The 25,254-nt window shown below is 36.1% G+C and overlaps 1 protein-coding gene across 4 annotated transcripts in view; it reads left to right on the forward strand.

Annotated features, from left to right (window-relative positions):
- The window catches only part of CNTLN (centlein), a 203,810-nt gene extending 185,595 nt beyond the window's left edge, over window positions 1-18,215 (forward strand). For all 4 annotated transcript variants that reach the window (XM_082783244.1, XM_082783245.1, XM_082783246.1 and 1 more), the window contains 3 exons: window positions 7,763-7,948; window positions 9,330-9,407; window positions 17,511-18,215. In XM_082783244.1, the coding sequence (XP_082639370.1) occupies window positions 7,763-7,948; window positions 9,330-9,407; window positions 17,511-17,612 (366 nt within the window). In that variant the 3' untranslated portion in view covers window positions 17,613-18,215. The remainder of the gene's footprint in view (window positions 1-7,762; window positions 7,949-9,329; window positions 9,408-17,510) is intronic.
- Window positions 18,216-25,254: the final 7,039 nt, after the last annotated feature.

Below are 25,254 nucleotides of genomic sequence, written 5' to 3' on the forward strand. Positions count from 1 at the left end.
AGAAATGATGCTAGTTTTGCTAGCACCTTTGTAAATCAGAGGTAATTCTGTTGAAACCAGAGAATTTACAGCAGGAAAAAAAATTCATGTAAATGAGGTGGGACTTAAATGCTGAAGTAAATAGGACTTTAAATTATTATTATTGCCCATTTCACATAAATATAATTTTAGAAACCAATATATTTTGACAGAAATATTCTGCCTGTCATCCCACACTGATTATACATATTTCAACTCATTCTCTACTATAGAGAAAACTATTATTTTTTCCCTGTTATAGATCGCAAAACATGTTAATTGTGTTGAAAATTTAGCAGCAGTACAATGAAAACTGTGGAGTATTTCTGACATTTACAAAAAGCCTCAGTCTGAAAACATTGGGGCCTACAAGTTAAGTTTTTGACAGTCTGTACAGGAAAGATTACATAACTGTAAAGCTATAATATTATATATGACTAAAGGTATCACCTGTCAATGAGTGGTATGTTCTATAAATAAGGTGCCCATCTGATTTTACAAGAGAGAATTCTTTCATCCCAAAGTCATGTTACAAAGAATCCTATGAAAATAAGCAGAGTTTAATGCAAGATTTCAGGCATAAGTGAAAGGGTGATAACTAAGCAGTTATCTTAGGATGATTAAAAAAGAAAAAACTGACTAGAAATACAAAAAATAATTTTGAATCGCAAAGGGAATATTCTAAATCGTGGAAGTACACTCCTAAGTATTAATATTACTAATTAATCGTAGTATGTACGTCTCTACATAAATCAAACTACATTATAACTAGCAAGAATAAGTCCACTGTTTGAATGTGGTTTGCTTTGAAAACAGTCTGAAATAAAAAAAAAAAAAAACTAGCTGTGACCTAGATCTTTTGTTTTGTTTTGTTTTGTTAATTTATAGAGAAATTATACTATCTTTTAGGAAATATTACAATATACTGAATTTTCTTTTCTTATAATGTCATATATATGTTCTATTTATAATCTTCTTCACCATGGTTTTTCATACCTGGAGCTGATTAAGAGAATACAGTCAGTAGAATATTGTCAATTTTGTACTTGGAAATTAATGTTTATAAAGATCTGTTCTCAATGGTTTTGAATCTCCTACTGGCAAGTAGGAATAACACAACTTTAGCCACATAGTTGAAGAAATTCAAATTTTATTTGCAATCTAAATGAGATTATAAATTTTTATTTAACACTGTTTCTCATTTCTGTCATCGTACCTTAATGTTTTTCTTCAGTATTGCATTTTAATGGATTTTTTTGGCCCTACATTTCCCCCCATTCCTAAATGCCAAGATATTGAGTTTTGCATTCAAATACCAAAATTCTGTGTCCCTTTTACAGTTTGCCTGACTCAAGAGCTTTGTCAAGAAATTTGTGGTGGATTTAGCTCTTGAAAAACAATGTTATGCAAATCTGTCTAATCTTTTCCAGATATTCTTACTACAGTTGGGTTTTGGGTGTTACTGAATTCACTTTTTTTTAGTTCACCGTCCATCATCTGTAGCTCAGAGCCATCAGGAAGGCAGGATTGTGCTGGGATGTTGGACTGCAAACAGGAGATAGCTTTTGCCACAAGGGTAGAAGAGGCTGGTAATATTTTAAATGACTTCAATTAATCTTTCAGATCTTGTCTGTTAGATCCTTAATTATGCTCATGTGTGTTCAGACTTGCTTGTGTTAATGAATGTGGAAAATTTTGTTGTGGATGTAACTGCAATATTACATTATTCTGTATGTGCACACTGCAATTTCTCAATCTTTATTTAAAATGGAAGTCTAACAGGTCATCAGGTGAGACGTTTCTTCCAGGCAATGTGTGTTTTCATCTTACACTCTCTCTCTGAAATTGTGAGTGCTATTCTCTGTGCTAATCAACATAAGATTGTTTATTTTAAAATCATATATATCAATGGAATACCTACTTTAGTAGATGTATTTCTTCCTTTCAGCTCTTTATCGAATCAGCCTTTGAAACTTTAAAGCTCTGCTAGCTTTTAGATAATATTGTCACTCACACATTCCCTTGAGTGAATATTTTTCTTTTGTTTGTGTTTTAATACATTCTAGAGCTTGTCAATTTTTGTTTTCTTTTATGTTGATAGAAAAGATAGTAAAAGTCTATCTTAGTTCCTCCAAATATGTACAAATAAATCGAAGTAACAAACCATATAGCTTAAACATATTTATTCATAAATTTTAGAATGACAGAAGAAACTGTGACAGCAGTCATTCTGAAATTAGATAAATAAAACCAGTGCAACACCTTACAAATGTGGTCTGTATGACATTATTAAAAGAATTACTACTACTTTAATATCTGGTAATGACATTCTTGGAATACTGAAGTTGGAGGAGGCAGATAAGACTGGTCTGTATTTCCTGTACACAATTTCGCTCTGCTCTCAGGGCATATGCTGGACTCTCTGAAATCATGTGTGATCTCTGGGGATCATAAGAATTAAATGAACCTCCTGAGGCTAACTGATTCCCAGGAGTTGGAATGATACTTGTTATAGTCCTTGCCCAGACAAATCTATTGCAGTGGTCTGTCTTGTCTTTATTTCTCGTCTACATTCTTGTCCCTTTCCAAAATATACACACACACACACACACACACACAACTAAGAAGTATATCTGTTCAAGTAATGGTAGTTGAGGAAACTTATATAATGTATATTAGAAAATGAAATTACTGGAGAATTGTTTTTATTTTCTCTGACATACAGAAGTCTTGTGAGATCAGCTTAACATTAGTGTTCAAAACATTTTGAAAGTCAGTTTTAGAGAGGAAATAGGGACCAAATAACTCAACTTTCAGAAACTTGAATGCTTGTATTGGCTGTTGAAACTACACATGACATCATCTTTGTGTCACTTTGTCCATTCATTTTGTTTTTTGCTATTAGCAAATGTTGTTTGGGGTGGTAATTCTCTCTCAACTTTTTGCAGTGCTAGGATATGCCCTACCCTTTGGCCAGCTGTAGTTTTTATGTTGCTAAAGTAGAGAAGTTCTTTAAACTCATCATTCAGTTCTATGAAATTTAGATATCGTTCTACAGACAGCTGCTACATATTTACAATACTTTTGTTTCTTTATAAAACTAATCTTGTTTCAGAAAAGATTTGCCATTTCTTTTTGGTGTAATGGTATAGGAGTCCTTACACCATCCCAGTCCACAGGACAAATGAGTTTCTAAGAATGCATTACTTGTACCTAAAGACACTTTCATGTTGAGCTATACACCAAATACAACATACAGAATTGTTCTTTATGTTATACTGTTCTATGTATTAGCGGTGGGTTGACCCTGGACAGCAGTTAAGCACCACAGCTGCTTGCTCTCCCCCGACTCCTAGCGGGACTGGGAAGACAACAGGAACAACAAAAGCAAGAAAAGTCATGGGCTGAGTTTAGGACAGTTTAGTGAATGAAGGAATGAGGGGAAAAACAAAAACAAAACAAGGTATACAGACCAACACCCAGCAACAGCTACCTGCCAGACCTGCCCACCTCCCTCAGTTTTTAAGGCTGAGTATGACATTACATTGCCCTTTGGCCAGTATGGACCAGCTGTTCTGGCTGTCCTCCCTGTTTCTTGTGCCACCCCCAGCCTCCTCACTGTCAGGACACCATGAGGAGCAGAGAAGACCTTGACTCTCTTCTCTGCAAGTACTGCTGAGTAGCAACTAAAACATCAGTGGTTATCAACACTGTTTTAGTCACAAATCCAAACCACTGCACATAAAGGCTTCTATAAGAAAATTAACTCCATCCCAGCCATACCCAGTAGAACATTATTGTTTTGTACAAAACACAGTAAAGCTTGAAATTTTCTTATTCCATAGTAAATGGCTTCTGCCCTGAGATTTGCACCACTGCAAGACTGAAATCTAGCTATACATAGCTACAATGATAGCATCAGACTTTCATCTGTCTTGTAGTCATTAAGTTTTACTGTAGTACAAACAATAACAATACAATGTTTAAATTAACATGGTAATTATGAGAATAATTTTAGGCATTGATTTGCTCATGTAGCATTACTTGGGGCTGTTGATTGATTTATGTCAATTCCAGGACCAACTGGTGTCAAAGCTTTTTGGGATATAAAGACCTATTGAAAATGTGTTGTCACAGTCAGTATGACACAGTTTCCCTGAGCATTTAAATAAGTATAACCTTTTAAATGAAAAAAAACTTGATCTCTGTAGGTTTCAAAACGGGCAAAAAATATATATTGCTAAATAATGTTTGGTTGCTGAAACTAAAATTGAAAACTATTATCCTATGAATTACTATTTTGCATTGTGAATATAAAGAATACAGCTTTTAAAGGAGATATTTTAGAATTGTATGCAACCAAGTGGATGTAATATATGCTATACAGCCATTTGGAGTTGGTAGATAATGCAACAGTTCCTACTGATTAAAAAGAACTGTGGACTTCAAACTTATGCTTTCAGAATTTTAACCTTATTTTTGTTGTAGTTGTACCAGTAACAATAGCACTGGCCTGATGAGATGTATTTTAGATTTGTTTTTCAGGAATTAATCAGGGATGCCTATTCTAGTTGGTTGGTAGAGGCTAAGTGTGTCCCATAGGAATAACTGATGGTAACAGCTAAGCTGGGAGAATGGCTTTAGCAACAATATATCCCCCAGATTTCACACCAAAGGAAAACAAAGAGGAAAGATCAAATCCTAGTATTACTAGTACTAATAAAGGCATTGCTATTTTACATCAATGTAGTCATATTCGAAGTCATATTCTATATTGATTTCATTGCAGACACCTATGTATGTTTATAAGCTTAAAAAGAAGCAATTCTGAAATACACAGTGGGAAATGTTATAGTTTAAAATCCTGCTCTTAGCTCCAGAATGCATTGGATCAATTTCTTAACCAAAGAATGTTGTTATACTGGCTTCAGTATATTCATCAACAAAAACTGTGTTAAAAATTGGTTAACCGTTAGTATTTTGTCATTTTCAATTTGGAAATGTTTCTTCCTAACTCAGTTAAAGACCTCTGTGGCTTTGATATTTAACACTTCTGTAGTGAAGTATGAACTGGCATACAGATGAAAACACTAACAGGTAAACAATTTAGTACATGGATCTATTTGCTTACAACAGATAAGAAGTCAACAGAGAGCAAATGAAAATCATAGGGAAGCTACCATGTTTTAAGGCACTTGTCCCATGAAAAACGTGTATGAAAACATTGCTACAACTTAATAATGTGAAGAAGGCTTGTTCAAAAATAGCTGATCTCTCAGTATACAATCCAAAAGTCCATGAAGTAGACAGATCTTTCATGTACACTAGAAAAGAAGCTTTAAGGTATTAGAACTGCTGAAGGAAAAAACAAATGAAATGCAAGTTCACTATATGTGTGATCTACTGCGATTGCATACAACATATGTACTTGCATATCAAAACCTATTAATTGTATTTTTCTCTGTCCTTTCTCCTTTATGTTTTTGCTGTTGTTTATTTTTTGAATTGCTGCTACAGTTTCTTCAGGCTCTTTCTGGTGGCTTCATTATCTGAATTAACAGATTGAGCACAGTGGAGTAACAATTTCAGGGGTCCACTATTGCTGTTGATATCAGCTTGTTCATTCATCATGGACATCTTTTGGAGTTTATATAAACCTATAAAAATGATCTAATAATATAATAAGACTATTGTCTAGCAATTTTAATTTGTTGTTTAAGATGTTCGAGTGAATGTTTGGCTTTGTTTACAAACATGTTTTGTTTGTCTGTGTTTGGTTGCTCATCATTATTCATAGTCTTGCCATGTAGCTTTGCAACTAATTTCCTTGATATTTTGCTCCTTTAACTTAAATTTCTTCTTTGCACTGTGTACTGTGAACCTTTTAGCCTTATGATCTATATCTGAGGGACATCCCATTACTTTTAAATAAGTTGATTCAATTTGATTGAAGAAATACATATTTTTCCACTGTTAAATACATCTCCTACATATTGCAGTAGCCAACTTACTGTTAGACCATTTTGAATGCCACAAAAACATGTAATTATGCATCTGTAATTTTCTTTCATAACACGTGCTTTTCTGCTTGGGGCTTTGCTTTTTCTTTGTTCCCTTCTATGAGCTTTGTCCAAGTGGCCTTAGCTCCCTGCATATATAATATTTCATGTTTCTACATTCCTGTCAGCTCTGTATTTGAAGACAGGTATATGTACAAGGTACTGTGTTGGAAATACTGTGTATAGAGGGACCCACACTTGAATCAGAAAACAGGACAAATTTCATTGTATGCTCTCTCCTCAAATTTGTGGTAGGGTAATTTTTTTAAATAAGTAAATTCTAGAAAAATAAGGAAAAAATGTTATATTGGGAAAGTGATAGAAAAATAAATATTGGAATCAGATGTTGTGATTTCTTTGAAATTTATTAGCAAATGCTCTATAATGACTGTATTTTGAATACACTGGAGGCTGTAGAGTACCCTGAATTTCAATAAACAGGCTTCATAATTCTGCAGTCAGTTTCTAGAGATGAAGGCATTCTGCAGCAAAAGAATTGCCAGGAATTTATCAGCTACTCATGAGAAATAGTTTAATAAGAGGAGACCCACATATGACGATCAAAAAAAAGCTTATTCTCTCATTTTAAACTCAGCCACGGTGTCTATGTTGACAATCACTGCTCTGCTTGAGTCATTGAAATCACTAGGAGGATCTTCTGACATTGAATTACTGCTCTTGTCTCTCAGCCAACAATTTTTAAATAAAATTACCTCACTGTGCTTTTGACAAAACCTTTTTGTCATATGTGCATAAATGTTGAAACAAAATAATTTCAATTATACAACCGGTGATTTATACTAATGCTTTGTGTTATTTCAATGAATCAGAAAATTTTAGGAATGTGATAGATAAGAACTTGAAGCATCGGTTCTTTGTTAAGCCATTTGCACATGTTCAGCTTTGGTAGGTATTAGTCAAGCTCAGTACTTGTATGCTGTCGAAGAACAAAAACCAAAACCAGTTTTCATTCAGGTTAGAACAGTCTCTTCAGCAGGATGTTTTGTACTGTTACTTTTAATTCTAGTTTTAAACTAAGAGAGCAGCCTCACCCCGACTGGGTTTCTTCTTTCCATTTAGCTGAGAGAACTATGTTTTGTCCAGCCATCTCTTGATTTTTTACCTTTGCCTAGGTTTTACACCAGGATTGTTAAATCCCAGAAGTCCCTTTTTTTTCTATCCCACATAATGGTTCTCCTTTCCTATCACTTAAATCTTTCAAAAAGCTGCCCTTTCCAAAATGTACCAGTTTTCTTTTAGCAATATTCTTCTGTTTTTCTGGATTTTATTTTTTTTAAAGCTGCAACCATCCTTCTGGCTTAGCAGTATGTACCACATTACAGAAATTAATTCTGGTAGACTGAATCAGAAAAGCATTTTTAATTGATTTTGCAGAATCTGCTTTGTCTTACTGTTGATGGCATTTTGAATATAGTTACTTCTCTAAAGGCATACTAAGAAAATATGTACTTATGTTTAAGAACATTTTATGTTTATTGTATTAATTCATCCTGTGTTTTCTAAATATGTTATTTCATATTACAGAGTATACCCCATTCAACTAATAAAACAGAATAAAGATAGTTCCTAGCTAAAGGAGCTTAGATTAAATGATATTGTGTTTTTCATAGTGTTTGTACTTTAAGAAAAATTGCATTGGTTTATTTTCTGCTTGCATCTTCCAGGCTCTAAGCACAGAGTTACAGCACAGCATACAAGAGCTGAGAATAAAAATCAAACAGGCAAAAAAAAAGGAAGAAGCGAGGGCACGTAAAAAAGGTCTTTCCCAAGAGTCAATTCTGTTGGCAGCTTCTATCCTTAATGTTTCAACAACTGATGTTGAGGAGATATTAGAAGTAGAAGATGATGAGGTAAGTTATTTTAAGGACTCTACAGCAAAAAGGGGCTAGATCAGAAGATGCTGTAAATTTGTGTTCTTCTGGAAAAGAATTTCCAGATAAAGTCTGGAATTTCGTTGTGCAGCATCCAGCACAAGAAGAACAGAATGGTTGAATTTGAATAAAAAGGTCATGTTAGAGATTCCTAAGGTGTCAAGACTTTGGGCATACATAAATAAAATATAAATACACTGTTTTGAGCATTCAGGTGTAGAGGCATTATTTGAAAGTAGCTTCCCTTTTCATGAGATGATCTGGCAGGGTTATACATTTTAAATAGACTTTTGCATTAATGGAAAAAAAATTAGAATTTCTCTTGTGCCAAATTGGTTTGGTGGATGTTTACTTTCTTCAGTTGTCATACTTGCCTGTTAAAGGTATTCTAGTAGACATATGTTTTCAGGAGGAATCCATTGCCTTTTTTTGTTGATTCTAACATGCATTTTTATGGAGTCATGCAATCATTTACTTTGGAAAAGATTAAAAAAAAAATAAAAATCATATTACTATGAAATAGTTGATAGTGTTAGTAATAGGAATAGGAATTATTGTCCAGAGTTATTTAGGCCAGATCAAATAATCCATGACAAAGCCCCTGCGCTTGCATTTAATAAGTGCCTCAAAGTTGACCCTTATTGGGCTGGAACCATACAATACTGACAGCTTAGTCGTAGCCTTATTGTAGCTTTGTATCGTATAAATCACAAAAAAGAGTTTTCAATTGACTTAAATAAACGTGCATGTTATGTGTATGCACTGACACAGGTTACATTCATAAATATAAATATTATGGACTGATCCCTGCCCTGTTAAGAAGCATCTCTACACCCTTATAAAGTGATTGGCTTTGATAGGATTGTTGCAAGCTTACCTCATTCTGATAGTAATCTTTATATCCTATTTCTTTTCCTTATAAGCAATGCAGGGGATATATATGTAAAACACACAGATGTACTCAATAATAAACAGAAAACAATTTTAAAATGCAGGTGTTGAATTTACACTACACAAACTTTAGATACCTATTGCATTTATCAGTGTGTAGGCTCAGGAACCTTTAAATTGAACTCAAAAGATTTCCACATAGATCACATATATACCTGTATATTTATATGAAAAGAACATGCCTTGCAACTTTCTAGGGACATACACAAACATGGATAGGTTTATAAATTTAACAGAGCCCTCATATTCAGTGAGCATGCTTCAGGTAACTAGTTCTGTGAGCATAGTTCTGACTTCTACATTTTGTTTATTTAATATGTATCCAGTTACACACATCCTTTATCATTCATTATGTTCTTCTCAGGTGGTGTTAAAAAATCCTGTGTATGTTATATTTTTCTATTTTTAGGAAACAGCAAAGACAAAAATGGAATCTGAAAAAGATAAGGAATGGCTGCACAAGATACAAAAGCTTCTTGAAGCACAGGTTCTAAATTTATATCTTCCCTTAATGAATTATATATTTTTTACTCTGGATAGCTAAGTGTTTTTTGGTTGTAAATAATCCATTGTCCTTGTAACTATGCCACTAGTAAGTGCGATAAAATCCTCATTTTGTGCTATTTCCTATTTATTTCTTTTAAAATAAGAGTCACTGGATAAAACTGAAGAGTTGTTAACCCAGGATTTGTGATAGCTAACTCAGCAGCTCAAAACAGTGAAACAATACTGGAGAAAACCAGCACAGATCTTGGCAAATGTGTTAATTAAATTATTGAGACAGTCTGTAATGTTTGCTAGAGTGAAACGGATCCATCCTCTCATACCTCTTAGGAAAAAGAGATTTTTTATTATGTGCCTTTAAAGTTAGTAGTTGATACAGACACCTGAGGAGTTCATGGGTTTCAGTGACCTTTTACTGTGGACCTGTTTCCAGTCAATTCATGTTTTCCTCATAGCCAGACAGCTGTTTATTATCGTGTCTTCCCGCATTCTCTACAATATTTTCTACTGAGACCTCGAGCAGCTTGTTAGTGGGAAGTAAATATTGATTTGGCATCCTGTCAATGCAGAAAGAATGAAAAAATTTCCACCAGAGGCCCCTCAAACATTTTCCTATCGACATTTTCTGGGCAGAGAGGAAAGCTGCATAGAGGATGACAAGGCTGAGACTAGCAGAAATCCCTGAGGGGTCCATTGAGACTGCCGCTGTGACCTGTGTGATACTTTTTCTTCTCTTTCAAGTCTTTTTTTTAATACACACAGAGTCTGCTGGGATGCTCCCCTCTTGTAAGTGATCAAGGGCAGTTTATTGGCAGGTGAGAGCCCTGCTTTTCTAGCCATAGTCAGCTTTTGTTTGGACATCACTGACAACATACACTGACTCTTGAAACTTTTCCATTATGTTTTAGTTGTCTCCTTTATTCAGATGATGTGTAGCTAATGTCTGAAATGAAATAAAATTTGATTTATAAATCCAGTGTTCCTAATGCATATTCACTAGCATGTGTCCATTAGCAATGTAGTACATTTCTATTAGGCATGTGAATGACTGAAAATATTTTGAAAACCGTTTCAAGGGAACAATCACTTGCAGATTGAAATGTTTTATCATTAATAGCTTTTGTGTCTAGATTGTGTCCTATGACCAGATTTTAAAGAAATTACTGTTTTTTCCTCTTTCATTATCAAAACTCGCTGTCATTAAGACTGCTTAATTGCTGCAGTGGAGATAGAAATAGCAGTTTGCTTTTACTGGCTTTGTCAGAAATACTGGCATTTTAATTTAAACACCTCACAGTGTTACATGGAACTCGGAAGAAAATACACAAGTATTTCTATTCACTACATTGCCTGCATTGGAAGATTTTATTTTTTTAATTTGTGAATTTCAAGATTCTGTTCATATTACAGATGCCAGACTAGGAATCAGATTGTGCAGAATACAACAAGGAATTCTGATTCTATTTTTTTTTGTCATTCTTTGGCAGATTGTTAAAAAATCCTAAGCAGAATCTTATCACATCTCTTTGTCTGATGTAGAGAGAGAGCAAAAGCCAGGGCATGGAGAGTGAGGGGATTATTGACTATACAACCAACTATATTAAGATTGCAAATGTTAACTAAGGATGGGGGAGCTCGTTGCTCTTAGCCACATCCCTTTGTATACAACTTAATAGTGGTTTTCAGTGTTTTTTGCTCCATCTTGTGGGGTTCCACAGGAGGAGCTCTGAAGGTAAAAGTAATTCTTGGCAAATCAATCATCTTTAGAATGGCAGGGAGATTAGTGCTTTTTTGGGAGTAACCAGCTCTGCTTTTCCTTTCTGTCCTTACTAAGTCACATGAATGGAAATTGCTTAGATTTCTTGGTCCCTGTTTAGGAGCAGCTCACAGAAGAGGTCTGTGCCCTTTAAACTGTTTAACTCATACCTGTAAAGAGGTTGGTAGTGGTTTTCTTTATCAGACATTGGTAATATTTCTGATCATGAAACCAAAGCTCATGGTGAAGTGAACACTTCATGTTGAGACTTTGCTCAAAACAGGCTGCTTATTTAGTGATACAGGTTGACAAACAGTGTATACGTTTGCATACTGAGACAAAGATACAGGCATGACCTTTTCTGTTATTCTGAGAAAATGTTCGGTTGAAAATTGCATCAGATCACTTAATATTGCAGTTTGATATAGTGTCTTTTTGTGCCATTGAGCCAGGACTTTGGAACATAATTGCCCAGCAGTATTGATTTAATTGCCTAGGTTTATTTGTGGACTCCTAATTATTGACTGGAGGTAAATTTAATGGAGAAACCTTTATGAACACTGGGAAACTGCTGCTGTTGCTGTTATACATAATGAACTGCATCATATCCCTTTAGATCATTCTTCAAGCTAATTTTATTCCACCGTGACAGTACGATAACATTTAAAATGTCATAGACATTTTACTTTTATTACTGACATACGCCATTTTACTGCTGCATTAGATTTTTGGGGGGGACTGGAGAAAGCACTAGTTGCTTTTTACTGTCATTTTATAGATCCCCCTAAAGTGTAATCATAAAGTATAGCACACCTCCGTTTTACATTTCATCTGTACCTTTATTTGCTGTGCACTTATGACTTAAGAAAGTGTAGCTTCTGTCAGCTTCACAAAAATGTTAATACTTCAGTGCTAAATATTTTTGTGTTCATGAATCTCACAGTCCCCAGTCAGAACTTGTCTCATTTTATGAACTGCTATCAAAACATTACATGAGGAAACTTAGAACTTTTACAGAGACATCTCTGCTTCAGGATGTTGTTATGTAAACAAGAATTGTGTAACCTAAGAGTACAGTGGAGACGCTTCACCCGAGTGTATGCAGGTACCTGGTGTCTCTGCAGTGCGGTAGCTGAGACCTGTATAGAGACATCAGGCTGAATATGTGTTAGTGAGCAGGCATGGGAGAAAGAACCCGGGAGATACATCACACTGCAGAGCACTGAGTGTTTGGGAGCTTATGATTTTTGGGGAAGGAGGGCATAAGTATGGGTATCTTGATATATAGCTGTGCTTATAGCTTGCCTGACTTCTGATGAGGTTTTTACATACTTTCTCTCACATATCTCCCCTCTGTGTGTGTCTTATTATTTGAACCAGGTATTAGCACTATAGTAGCACTCTTTTTATAATCATCAACAAAAAACACATCTCTAGCTTTTTCCCGTTGTAAGAAACTTTATATAGCCAAATTGATAGGATGACTTCTTTTCACGGCTTAGACAAGATGTTTCCTACCAGCCAAGGCTTTCATTCATTGTGACTGATCATAAGGAACAGCATCTCTAAGCAATCAGTTAATAATTTAGCATGTGAGTACAGCAGTTAGCCTCAATCCAGATTACTGCCTGAAGTCTCCAATAATTATTTTTTTAATAAAATACAAATCTGCCCAACTCTTCCAAGCACTGTACCAAATGTCAGCATTGATTTAGCATGTCCCTTATCAGATAGACAACAGCACTGGTCTTCCCTCCCTCTTCAGGTCCTCCTTGGGATATCATATCTCACATAAACAAAGCCACCCAATGAAATCTTTTCTATCATGACCTCATTATTAATATACAGATCATATTACAGTGGTGAAAAAAAAAAGTTCTTCCAGAAGAACTCCCTCCCCTTTGTTCTCTGGGCTCTCTGTAGGTACATGTATGTGTGTAGCCCATCTCTAGAACATGGGATTTGAACAAACACTCCTCATCAGTCAGTAAGTACTTTCCCCAGCCCATTTTTAGGATTTGCACTGGATTCTAAATACAGACTTCCTCGGTCTCATTCACGTATGTACACCAGCAGCTGTAGTTGTTTCCTTTCAAACTTCCTGAGTTACAACTCACCTGCTTTCCTTTCCTCAGTCTGTCTCCAGCATGTCTGTCTTCCCCCTTCTCTTTGAACAGGTGTCTGTGCATTGCCTGCCATTTGCTCACATGCACATGTATATATTCACTTGTGCACACACGCGCACGCTTACCACCATCACAAGGTGTTTCAATAACCTGCACCTTAAAAAGCAGCAGCAGTGCAGTATGAATCACGTCTTGGATACTGCTAACGTTGGTATCAGACCACCAGACTGTTCTTATTGAAAGATTAAGAGCTCCATCCTGAATGTTGACTACCCCTTATGGTATAAATCTGTGTTTTATCTCATGCACAGAAACAAAAACGTTACACAACTTGTCGTGGACTAAGTACAAGGATAAATCGTCTTGATTACTTAGGATAAGAATACAGACACACTCACACTAATGTGTATTTATCTAAGCAAGTACATACACCTATACGAAAGCAGGACAAAGAATAATACTGAAGAGAAGCATCTCTCTCTCTCTCTCTCTCTCTCTCTCTTTTTTTTTTCTTTTACTTATAGTTTACAGTAAAATTAGGAAGTTTTAGTCATTAACTGGTGTTTCTTCATTTTTACTCTTTTTTCTTTCCTTTTTTACTTCATTTTAACTTTTAGATTATTCTTTGTGTTTCACTCAATTCATGTTAAGGCAGCTTTGCAGTGTGTTTGTATAGTTTTTTGGGCAAATGTGTTATACATATGATCCCTATGGGGAGATTTAAAATAGGTGTAACCATTTATTTGTGTATTTCAGAAATAAAATACCATTATTTCTACGTTAACACATTTTAGTGTTTGTGAAACAGAGGCCAAGTGATGTTGCAGTCCATGAATGGTGATGTTGTGTCTCATTAAAATAACAATATTGCCTTGCACTCATTACGAGTCTTCTCACTGGCATATCAGAAAGCTGTGTGTTTATGCTGGGTAAGACTCAGTAATGTAGTGTAAGGTCAACAGACGTTATTAGTATGTTTGTTTACAGAAGGGATCTTTGAAAGAAGCATACTCAAAGTAAGAATAAATAGGTGAGAGAATTAGAAATAACTACCAGCATTCTTGACTGTTTAGGACCATGTTACCTTACACCAAGATATCTGTCTGATAAGATGTATAAGAAATGCACCATTTCATCTATATGGCTTTTTAGTAACAAGGAAGAAATCTATATTTTCTAGAGTTAAATAAATAGAAGGTAGAGTTAGATAAATAAAAATATTTAAAGACATACATACTTTGCTTTCACAAGTTTTCTGATTTTATGCAAATCAGTTGAATAGTACTTCTCCAAAATCCTACCGTAATGTACTGATTTAGGGTTGCTACCATTGTTAATGCACAGTGTTCAAATAAATTGGCTGTGGCACAGATAATTGAAAACCACTTGAAGGAAGCTTGATTTTGTACATAATTATCACTGGTATAAACAAGCTTTTACTCCTTAGATGTGCGCTTAGCACTTGCTGAACTCTGAAAGCCTTCCCTAAGCATATGGCAAGTCTGGAAATTGGGATAAATACTATGGAGTAGAGACATCGTCTACGGTTGTGAAGTTCTGGGGAGAAATGTAGAGGAAAGCTTCCCAGGATAGTTACAGAGTCATCATTAAAAGTAAACCTGACAGGCTTCTATTAAAGATGAAGACTGTAGAGATCATCCAGTCCTGGGTGTCTGTATGGAAAGAAAAACAGATAAAAACATACAGTACTTTCTGAAACCAACAAACGGGAAAGAATGACATAATGTTCAACTTTCAAATGCTTTTGATTTAAATGAATGATTTAAATGGAAAGACTTCTTTAAAAATCACTTTGCTATGACATGGAAGCCACAGAGAGTAGCAAGCAGCAAGTAAAATGCAGCTAGAATGATATGAACCAGAGACATCAATAAGAAAACATTCATCTTGGGCAGAACATTAAGGAGGTAAAATGTATCAAAAATGAATGTAGTCAAGCTGGCAAGAAGAATTAGAGACTTTGAGGTAATGGTATAGTGTTCTCGTAAAACCATATTTAGACAAGGAGGGAGAGCAATTAGAGTGAACAGGATGCCAGGGTCAGTGTTTTTAAAGTACAGTAGCGAGTAAATGTCACAGAATTTCAGATAAGATTAGGTCTTGTGTTACTCTGAATAGATTTGTGCTCAGTGTGTTGGATCCCTCTATTCCCCCAAAAGTCATCACAGAAGTGTACTGGAGAAGGCTGACAGGTGTAGATGACTACGAGAAAATTCTTATCAGAGACAGAAGTTATTTATGACAGATAGAGATGGCTGGTCAGCAAGTACCAGCCCTACAAAATCCCCTTTCCTGTAGAAAAGAGTAATAATGCATGTTGCCAGCCCTTTTCCGTAACTGCAGGGTGACTGTTGAGCAGAACACAGGATTGCCTTATGTCCCATTATTGTCAGTTCATGATAGATGATTGCTATTAATAAGATTTTCCTTGCTACCATTTTGGATTTTTTTTTCTGACTTGTTAATGATTATAAATATCAGGATATTGACATTATACCAGCATATGTATTTGGTGTGATCCTACAAATATATTGATTTTATTTTTATTGCTTTAATTTTATTTTATTTTATTATTTTAATTTCATTTTGTTTCGTTTTACTATTGCCTGATATGTATACCTAGGATAAACAAGTAGTACTGTATCTGGTATAACCATCATACAGATTTGTCTTTAAGAATGAATAGAGAAGTGGAAAAGTAAAATCAGATTAGATGTACCTGAGTGTAGACCTTGAGAATGGTTCTAGTAGCAAAAGGCGTTGCCTTGAACTACAGTTATGAAAAACAGAGGAAGCTGGTGATTGACTTTCCTTTCAGTGCTTAAAATAGTCTTAGAAAAAGCATACAAACTTTTTACATGGTCAAATAACGGTAGGACAAGAAGGAATGGTTTTAAACCGAAAGAGGGTTTAAAGCCCCGAAAGAGGGGCTTTAGATTAGATATAAGGAAGAAATTATTTCCTGTGAAGGTGGTGAGGCACTGGCACAGGCTGCCCAGAGAAGCTGTGGCTGCCCCATCTCTAGAAGTGTTCAAGGCCAGGCTGGATGGGGCTTTGAGCAACCTTGTCTGGTGGGAGGTGTCCCTGCCCATGGCAGAGGGGTTGGAACTGGATGGCGTGTATGGTCCCTTCCAACCCAAAAACCATTCTGTGATTCTATGACCTGCTCAACTAATTGCTGTATTTTACCTAATTTATTTCTGTTGGCCTTATTAAAGTAAAATTATATCTGCTTCTTATATGAGTGGCAGCTGTTAGTAGTTCCTCTGTGGGATTGTCACCTATGTCATCACTGATCTTAGTGGTTCAAGAAAGCTGACAGAGCTCTCTGAAGCCAACAGAGACTTTTCCAAGGATGAACTACAACTGTTTGGTTCTCCTCTGGCACACTACTGTGCGCTCTTGGGGTGGATTTGCAACAACTAGTGCTTTGTACCACCTTCAAAAGTACTTCCCTACTGTGTACTCATGCAGCAAGATTGTGAAAGAGAACCTCTTTGAGCATTAAAGCAATGACAGAGAAAAAGATACCAAATCTCCTTACCTGAAGACACTGTGCAAATATGTATTTTTTCATATCAGAACAGATATAAAGAGGTTTTTACATTTTCTGTACCTATGTAAATACAGATCTTTGGTATTACACTTCAGAGAAGAACACTTTTGTGCATTATCCTAATCAATACAGTTGGAGTTTTCAGGGATGGGGGGTTTGTTTTGTTTTTATTTACAAGTTTTGATATCAAAGTCTGAACTTGCTGCCATTGTCACAACACTGAGAGCTGTACTGGGAGTTCTGTCTCATCCTCCTGAGAGCAGTGAACATGCAGTACAATTTCTGCATGCCCTAGAGATGACTGTAACCTCTTATTGATCAACTCGTTGAAGATAAATGACAGAGATGCTAGTACTGCAGTTTACATCATTAACATGGTCAGTAAAGCATGAATTGTTCAATAAGGCGTTTATCTTTTTTCATTTTACTCTGTTCTTTTATCATTTTTATGGTAAAGTGCAAAGTTTCAGGCAGTAACCAGGCAGGTGAACTTTAAAGATCAGATGTGTGTATGCGTGGTGCTTGTCAGAACTAAGTGAAATCTAACAATTTAAAGATATTTAATAAATGCTTTTCACACAAAAATAAAGTTCAATGATCATTTTTCTTACTATGTTTCTTTTCCAGTTTCCTTTTGCCACATATTTAATGGACGCCATATTGGAAAAATTAAATGAGAAGAAGAAACTGGTAGAAGAGTACAGTTCTCTCATGAAACGCATTGCGTGATATTGCTAAGACTTTGCAAAGGGTGACTAAAATATGTGTGCTGTTTCCTGACATCTTTCCTCTTCACATAAAGAACTGTCAATAAGCACGTTCAATACATAAGTAGAAACCATGAACTAATTAATTGTTGAACAAGACGAATTAGTTATGTTCCTATTTAGAGTGTAGTGTTTCATTCCTGAAGACAAAAATTGCTGCAAATCAATACGAGTTAAACATGAATTTCCTTTAAGTGCATTGGCAACAAACACCAGTGTGAGTTTTGTAGAGAGAGGATGTTTTTGATATGATGGATACACAAAAATTGCAAATAACTCACAGTTGTACCAGTCAGAACGGTAGAAGTAGGATTTACAAAGGAACTGAGAGCATCAGTGGCATTTTGAATACCTTATTTTGGCTTGTTTGTAAATCCCAGCTTTATAGTATGTGCTCCGTAATATGATATGCACTCTCTGTATGTTCAAAAAAAAAAAAGAGAAAATGAATGATTGTAGAAGAAAAACTATTCAATGTAGAGTGATGCTTCTTGGAAAAGTTGTATTTTCTTCTGAGTAGGATTGTATTGCATGCAATTAATTTAATTGTATTTCAAAAAGTTCAATAAAGTTTTTTCCAATGTTGTTTAGTTTTTTATTTCCCCCACCCCCCCATAGTTCCACTTGCAGCTTGCAAGTAAGTAAAAATGGTATAGAGTTTTAGTTGTTTCCACCATGACTTTTCTGGCAGTACTAACAAATGATTCCTTCTTCTTCACGCTTTTGATCTTAACAGTTTATATTCCTCTGGACCATGTGAAAAAAAAAAAAAAAAAAAAAAAGGAAAAACATAAGTTTCTGAATTTATGTTTAAATGACATTGAACATATTAGAATACGTGGCTTTTTGCCTATGGATGTCATGTTGTTTTACAAAGAATGGCAGTATCATTATTCATATGGGGCAGGGAATCAGAAGTCAGAAGACCTAAAATCACTCAACAGAATCATGAAACAGAAAAGTTTTCTGCCTGCCAGTCATGTGCTTTTCATAGGATGTCAACAGGTGTCTTTTAATTCATGGAGTTCAGTACTTGGTGTCTTTAAGGAAAGTATGAGGAAGGGAAGACATCACTAAGCATCTGCTGTCATCTACCTGATGACAGTAGGGGCTTGAGAGAATTCTTATTGGATTTATGGAAAATTGAGCAAGCATATTCCGCAAGGACCTGTAATTTAAGATCTGGAAGAAGCCCTATAAAAAGAGGAATACATCTTTAGGAATGGTTGACCACCACCTTTTCCAAAGCAAGAAATAAGGGACATCATATCAACACTCATGACATATTCAGTGCAAGCAAAAGGATACCATTTCCAGGCAAAGCTGCATTATGGAACTCCTGTCTTCAGGGTGGGTATTACTGAAACAAAAAATGGACTTCTATGCCAATAAAAATATTGGAAAAGAAATACATCAAAATAAATAGAAACCATGTTCATAGATTTTCAGTTATTGCAGCAAAATGTATTTGCATATAATTTCAGTGTAAGGCCATTTCCACCAGGTACTGGAAATATCTTCATAAATCCAAAGCTCTGTTCAGATTAGCCTCCTTTGTCTTAATTTTCTTGCTCTGCAAGACCTTTCGGTGCCAGTCTAGAAGTCTCAGGTTTTGATGAAAGAGCAGAGAACGTCACCTAATTCAATGGAAACCAAAGAATATCTAAAGACAAGTTCCAGACTATTTTCTTCTCCTTCTTCTCCCACTTCTTCTTCTCCTTCTCCTCCTCCTTTCTCTTGTTTTGTTTTTGTTCTCCCCTCCCCTTTTTCTTTCTCTTCCTTTCTCTTTTTTCCTTCTTTCCTTCCTTCCTTTTATTTGCAGCTGTTTTACTTGTGCATCAAGAGACCCAGAAATGCTCTACAAAGAAAAATTTTTCTCCATAACTTTCTGTGTCCTGGGCCTCAAGTGTAGGATGCATTTTCTACTTTCTCTGGAAAGTCCTAGGGTCAATAAGCCTCGTACACTTAAGTGGCCAAAATGTTACATTTCAAGTCTTTTCCAAAACAAGTTCTGCAGAACATACCTTGATACCTATAGATACCTATACGTATCTGATACAGATACATCTGTAAAGATGTATCTGTATCAGATACGTATACAGATACGTATACAGACGTATACAGATATGTCTTTTCTCATCATCCTAGTCTTCTACAATTTTCATCCACTTCTGTCATAGTGGGCAATGAAACAGCTCTATGTAGGGGAATTTCAATCAAATTAATGTATTGCTAATTAACAAACTTTTAATTACTGACTGTGGTATGGAGAAATCATAATACTTATTATATGTGGGAAGGGAACAAATGCCTGAAGAGGAAGAAAGGCACAGAAAACTGTTGACACAGGGCAGGGCAGGAGGGGTGCCCAGGGAAAAAGGAAACAAGAGGGTGCTGGGGGTGCAGCCCCAGCCAGCAAGCGACAGAACCATGAGCAGGGAACAGCAGAGACAAGCTGGGGTGTGTTTCCTTAACAGCTCATTTATTTGTTTGATTTCTCCATACCCACACCCCACGCCCTCAGGTGGGTACAGAGCCAGCTGGCACCAGCTGAGGCCGGCTGCAGGCAGCCCCTCAGTGCTCCCCAGCTGCTGCTTGGGTCTGGCCCAGCCCCGTGCCCGCCCCAAAACCCACCCCTGTGCCTAACGCAGTGGTAGGCACGTTGGCCATCTGGTGGTTACAGGTTATATAGATGCAACGGTATGCATATAGGTTATCCCCCTACTGTGAGATAAACATTAAGGCCTTAAATTTATACTGATAAAGCACGGGATTAAGTACTGGACTGGAAGGTTGGAAATGCAATCTAAAAATTTTCAGAATCTGTGTTTTGGTGACCTTAAGCCTGCATTGCATGGCATGCCCCACTATGGCTTGGGGTTGTTTAGGCAGGTTGCAGTCTTCGTCCTGCTCCGACGAGCAGTTTTCAGAGGCCCAGCTGCGTGCTTCGGTCATGGATCTCCATGCTCGCTAATCCAGCAAAACAGTGAAATTAACTCTCCAAATGTATCATGCCCCTATGGTGGTGTTTTTTCAGTTTCTAAAGTTAGATTTACTGGGTCCTTTCTGCCATTCCTACTGGCCTGCTCAGGGCAGACAGTGTTTGCAAGCTTTGTGTGCCAGCAAAAACGCAAAATTGCTAGTTCTGTTTCCTCAGCCAGTTTCCAGCCTGTGCTGGCTCCTAAAAGGCACATGTGTGGAGAGAGGCAGAAGGAACCCCACATGACATTTTATTTGCTACACCAACTTCTTCCTTCTGATTCAGAGGAGATTAACTTAAACTGTGTATTTTAAGAATGAGTTTTTAAAACCTACCCCCCAGCACCAGTGTGTTGTTATTTCACCCCTTCTGGAATACAATAAGGAAACATGACAAAAAGCACATTTTGCAAATAGGAGCACTCAGACACAGGGATGTCTCTCCTTGGATTTTGATGTCTTTGGTATCTCTTCCATGTAAGTTATCACAATCTTAGATCAGTGGCATGCCCTTTACCTTGCAAATTGGCTTCCGGCCTCACAGAGCATCAAGCTGGGGAGCAAGGGCACCTTCTAAAGGAAAGGAAGAAAATACCCTCACACCTCTAAAAGAAAGGAAGCCTCTCCACAAAAGTGCAGGATTGTGAATTTCTGCTGTCTTCACATCATATTGTGAAGCATGTTATAAGCATGGCATATTCAGAAAGCAGTGCCTCCCTTAAGTGTCTCTGCTACAGGCAATAACTAGACTTTCTTCATGTAGCTGGTGAGTAGCACTCCACCCTCCACTACACGCGTATTTCAAATTCAAAAACATTTATTTCATTGTGAAATGAAAAAATAAACATAGTACATATTGTGGCAAGACATAGGTTGCTGTAGCAAATCCGTATAGTTAAGAGTCTTGAGATCAAGAGACGCCGGTCATCTATCTACCATATCTGTTCCTCTTTGGGAAGTGTGAAAAGCAGTGTATTTTGACAGATTAATGTTTTTTGTTTGTTTGTTTGTTTTTTGTTTGTTTGTTTTTGTCTTTGTTTGTTTTTTAAGGTTGAAAATGGAAACCCAGTATCATAATGAGAAAGGAAAAACAAACAAACAAATATCAACAACAAAACACATGAATTAGATTTTGAAATGAAGAGGAGGAAATGAAATAAATTCTATTGTTGTCTATGTGCTCCTTGAAATTATAGCACTGGTAATCTTTCTGCAAACTTCACTGTAATGCTTGCAAGTATCTTTGATGATTTTACTTTATCTGTTAAAGGTAAAGGTAGTTCATTTCAACTTGTTTAATCTAATATGAAAATTGAAAATGGAAGTATCAGCATTTTTGGAAGAAGCACTTCATCTAGTTTCAGATATTTTTGTAAGGATAACAATGCTGATGTTGCAAAGAAAACTTTTTTTTTTTTTTTTTTTTTTTTTTTTACATTTCTCTGTCATTAAAGTTAAATTCTGTCTCCGAAATGAACATAGTTATTTTTTCTTATTATTCCATCTTTTTCTCACCAGCTGAAGAGAAGGCTTCTGAAGCAAACTTTCTCATTGTAAAAGGATGGAAGTACATATCTCGATTATGCTTTATGAACAGTTAAAATATCCATTTTCACTGGAACCAGATTTCATAAGCATGTTACATATTAGTGAAGAACTGATTCTGCTATGGGGAGAAGCAACAGCTTGGCACTTTCAAGATAGTGTTGCTAACAAAGCTAAATATAAAATATTTTTAAATTTTTTGAACTATCTGTACCTATGAACATTCAGAAAATTCACTTAATCAATGTCTGGTATTATATCCTTGTGCTTCCTAAAATGACCTCTAGATGGCAAACTTTCACAAAAAATGTGTTCAGTGCTGATTTCTGGACACGGTGAGTAGATTCACTTGTGCCGCTTGGCTGGGACGTTTTATTCCTGGAAGCTCTGAAACACAATGTAAGAAAGACCTGTCACTCGGGCTGCAATAGCTGATATTGCAACGTATGAGGTATATTGGCTATATACAGCCTTTATGTAAGGCGTCACAAAAGCAAGTCCCTATAACATAACAACTTTTATGTATTTACACACCCAGCCATGTATGTATGTATACTTGTGTGTGCATGCATGCATGTGCATTCATACATAAATATGAAGGCTTCAGAGTTTTTTAAATGTTCCAGGCCTTTCAAAAATCTTCATTTTGTACTCTAAAATGTCAAAATTAAAGTCAGCATCTGTCAATAATGGCTTTTCATATTATGTTTCTCTAGTGCCATCTGTCTAACCCACGCAAATCCTAATTTACCTTGATAGGAACCAATCAGAGACATGAGTCTTCCAAAATGTAGATCACTTATGACAAATGATGCCCATCTGTTTCTGTCCTGAGGATTTGCCGTTAGAGAAGGCACTGTGCATGTCTCCCTCCCTGTGTGCTTCAGCACTTGGCATTGTCTGAATAACCCTGGTATCTTCCATGGTGCAAGATAAGGCTGCATATTCTTACATGAATGAGACTCTGGCTGTAATGGTATGGTATGACCTAGTGGTCACAGTAAAGAGGAATTCAGAGAGAAATTCAAAATGTCAAAATGTTCATGTAGTTATTGCATGGTTTCTCACTCTTTGCTTTCAGAGAGAGAGAGAAAGAGAGAGAGAGAGCTGTTTACACCATTATCTTTTCTCTGTATGCCTCAAAGTGAAGTGTAGTACAGTCATTGGAATTAAATATTATTCTATTTTTTGTGTCTTTGAGTCCTTGAACTCCCTTCATTTATTTCCATGCTTCACTCTATCTTGTTATGCACTCATCTCTTACATAAAATAAAAGTCTTATTTTGAGATTTCATGGTCTGAGATTTTCTGGGGTATAATGAAGGACTGAGGGAGTAGAGAACACTCCCTTACTTCTGTTGTAGTCTGATATTCATAAATCAGTTCAGTTGTGCTGCTACTTGTGCCAAATTTTAGTTTTATCTTCAGGAATGCAGAGAGGCTATGGAATCAGGAAGGTCTGTATTTTAATTTTGGCCATCATTCTCTCAATTAAGTTAATTGCCTTTTCTGTTTTATCTTTACAGTTGAATTAATATTTCATTAAACTATAAACTGAAGATCAGAACAAAGAAAAAAACAAAACTGTGTGGAAGTAGCTGTGTTCCACAGTTTGAGCATCACTATTGGATAGTTTGGTGTGATTAAACTGGACATTTTGTGGAGGGGGTCTGTCCCCAGACAGGTCCTGAGGGTCCTAGCAGAGGGTCTAGCTTGTTGAGGATTGATATTCTGAGATTTTTTAGGTCAAGGTACCAACCTTTCAGAGATAGCTGGATTAGTATTTACATTTTACTCAGCTGTATAAAAGTCACATTTCCTTCATGGTTGTTGGTCATGGAACAAAGCAGCACTTGCAGCATATGTTGTTACAATTTTTATTTAAAAAGGCATTCAACCTGATCTGAAAAACTGATGCTGTGAAGAATACAATACTACGATCAACAACTCTCACAATTCAATATTTCCCATTCAAATTGCCTAGATTCAAAGCTTTGCATTCATTGCTATAAAAAAAATCTCCCATAAAGGTAATCAAGGCTGTGAGCTAGACAGAATGTTAATTTCATCATGGTGTGCATGTGGGGAGGCAGGTATGACTGGACCATAAGCATTGTAATGCATCTGTGCTATGTCTCTATATTTTGTTCATGCTGCAGAAAGACTTGAAAATATGTGCCAAGCAGTGCTCTCATTACATGATTTTTATTCAAACGGTAGTGCTGTTGCCATATTCTCTTTGATCTTTTTCCGGTTATACATGCAAGGATCACGTTTACCCTCTTAGCTACAGCTTTGCATCAAGAACTCATGTTGAACTGGGTATTCCAAGGGATTCACTGTCATTCTGTCAAGGTCTTTTTTTTCTTCTGTGCACTATCACACATCATAAGTAACCATAGTCAACAGGAGCTCTACCTATAGCTTATCAGTGTGAAACTCAGGGTTTACATTTATCAATTGAAAATACAATGACTGCTACTCTAAAAATATTTTCTCTATGAAGTACCTTTTTCTCTATGACGTACCTTTTACAGATCTGAATGGGAGAGTAACATTGTCCTTACAGAAAGAAAAACAAAAACAAACAAACAAAAAAAGTTAGTTCAATGCTTATTTATGTAACCCACAATTTCAGTTAAATGTGGTTCAGATGTTTGTATATTGAAGCTGCTGATTCTGTACTTGTTTTTCAAAATTAGCTTTTTTTCTTCTGAAGAAAAATAATACGTTAACACTTAAAACTGATTGTACTATCAGAATATTGTATATATAGGAAATTTAGAGATTTAGGGGTGCCATTGCTATGTTCTCTCTGCCCTTAAGGATTTAGTTCAAGACAGGAATTTCTCTACGTTATTTTATTGTCATGTGGCTTTCCAAGCATTAAAAAGCAAGTGAGGCCACTAACTGGCACAAGACAATAGCCATGCCAGGGAACCTGTGATCTCTTTAGGCAGAACAGAGCAGCTTCATGGCCTGAAAGCCCAAAGGTACCAGGAAATCACCCCAATGATTTCAGCGGGCTCTGTCATGCCCGCGAAGGAGGCTGCGTGCTTGTTCAAGAAGCACAGGTCCCT

Source organism: Aythya marila (assembly GCF_965140915.1).
Source record: "Aythya marila genome assembly, chromosome: Z".
NCBI classification, from domain to species: Eukaryota; Metazoa; Chordata; class Aves; order Anseriformes; family Anatidae; genus Aythya; species Aythya marila.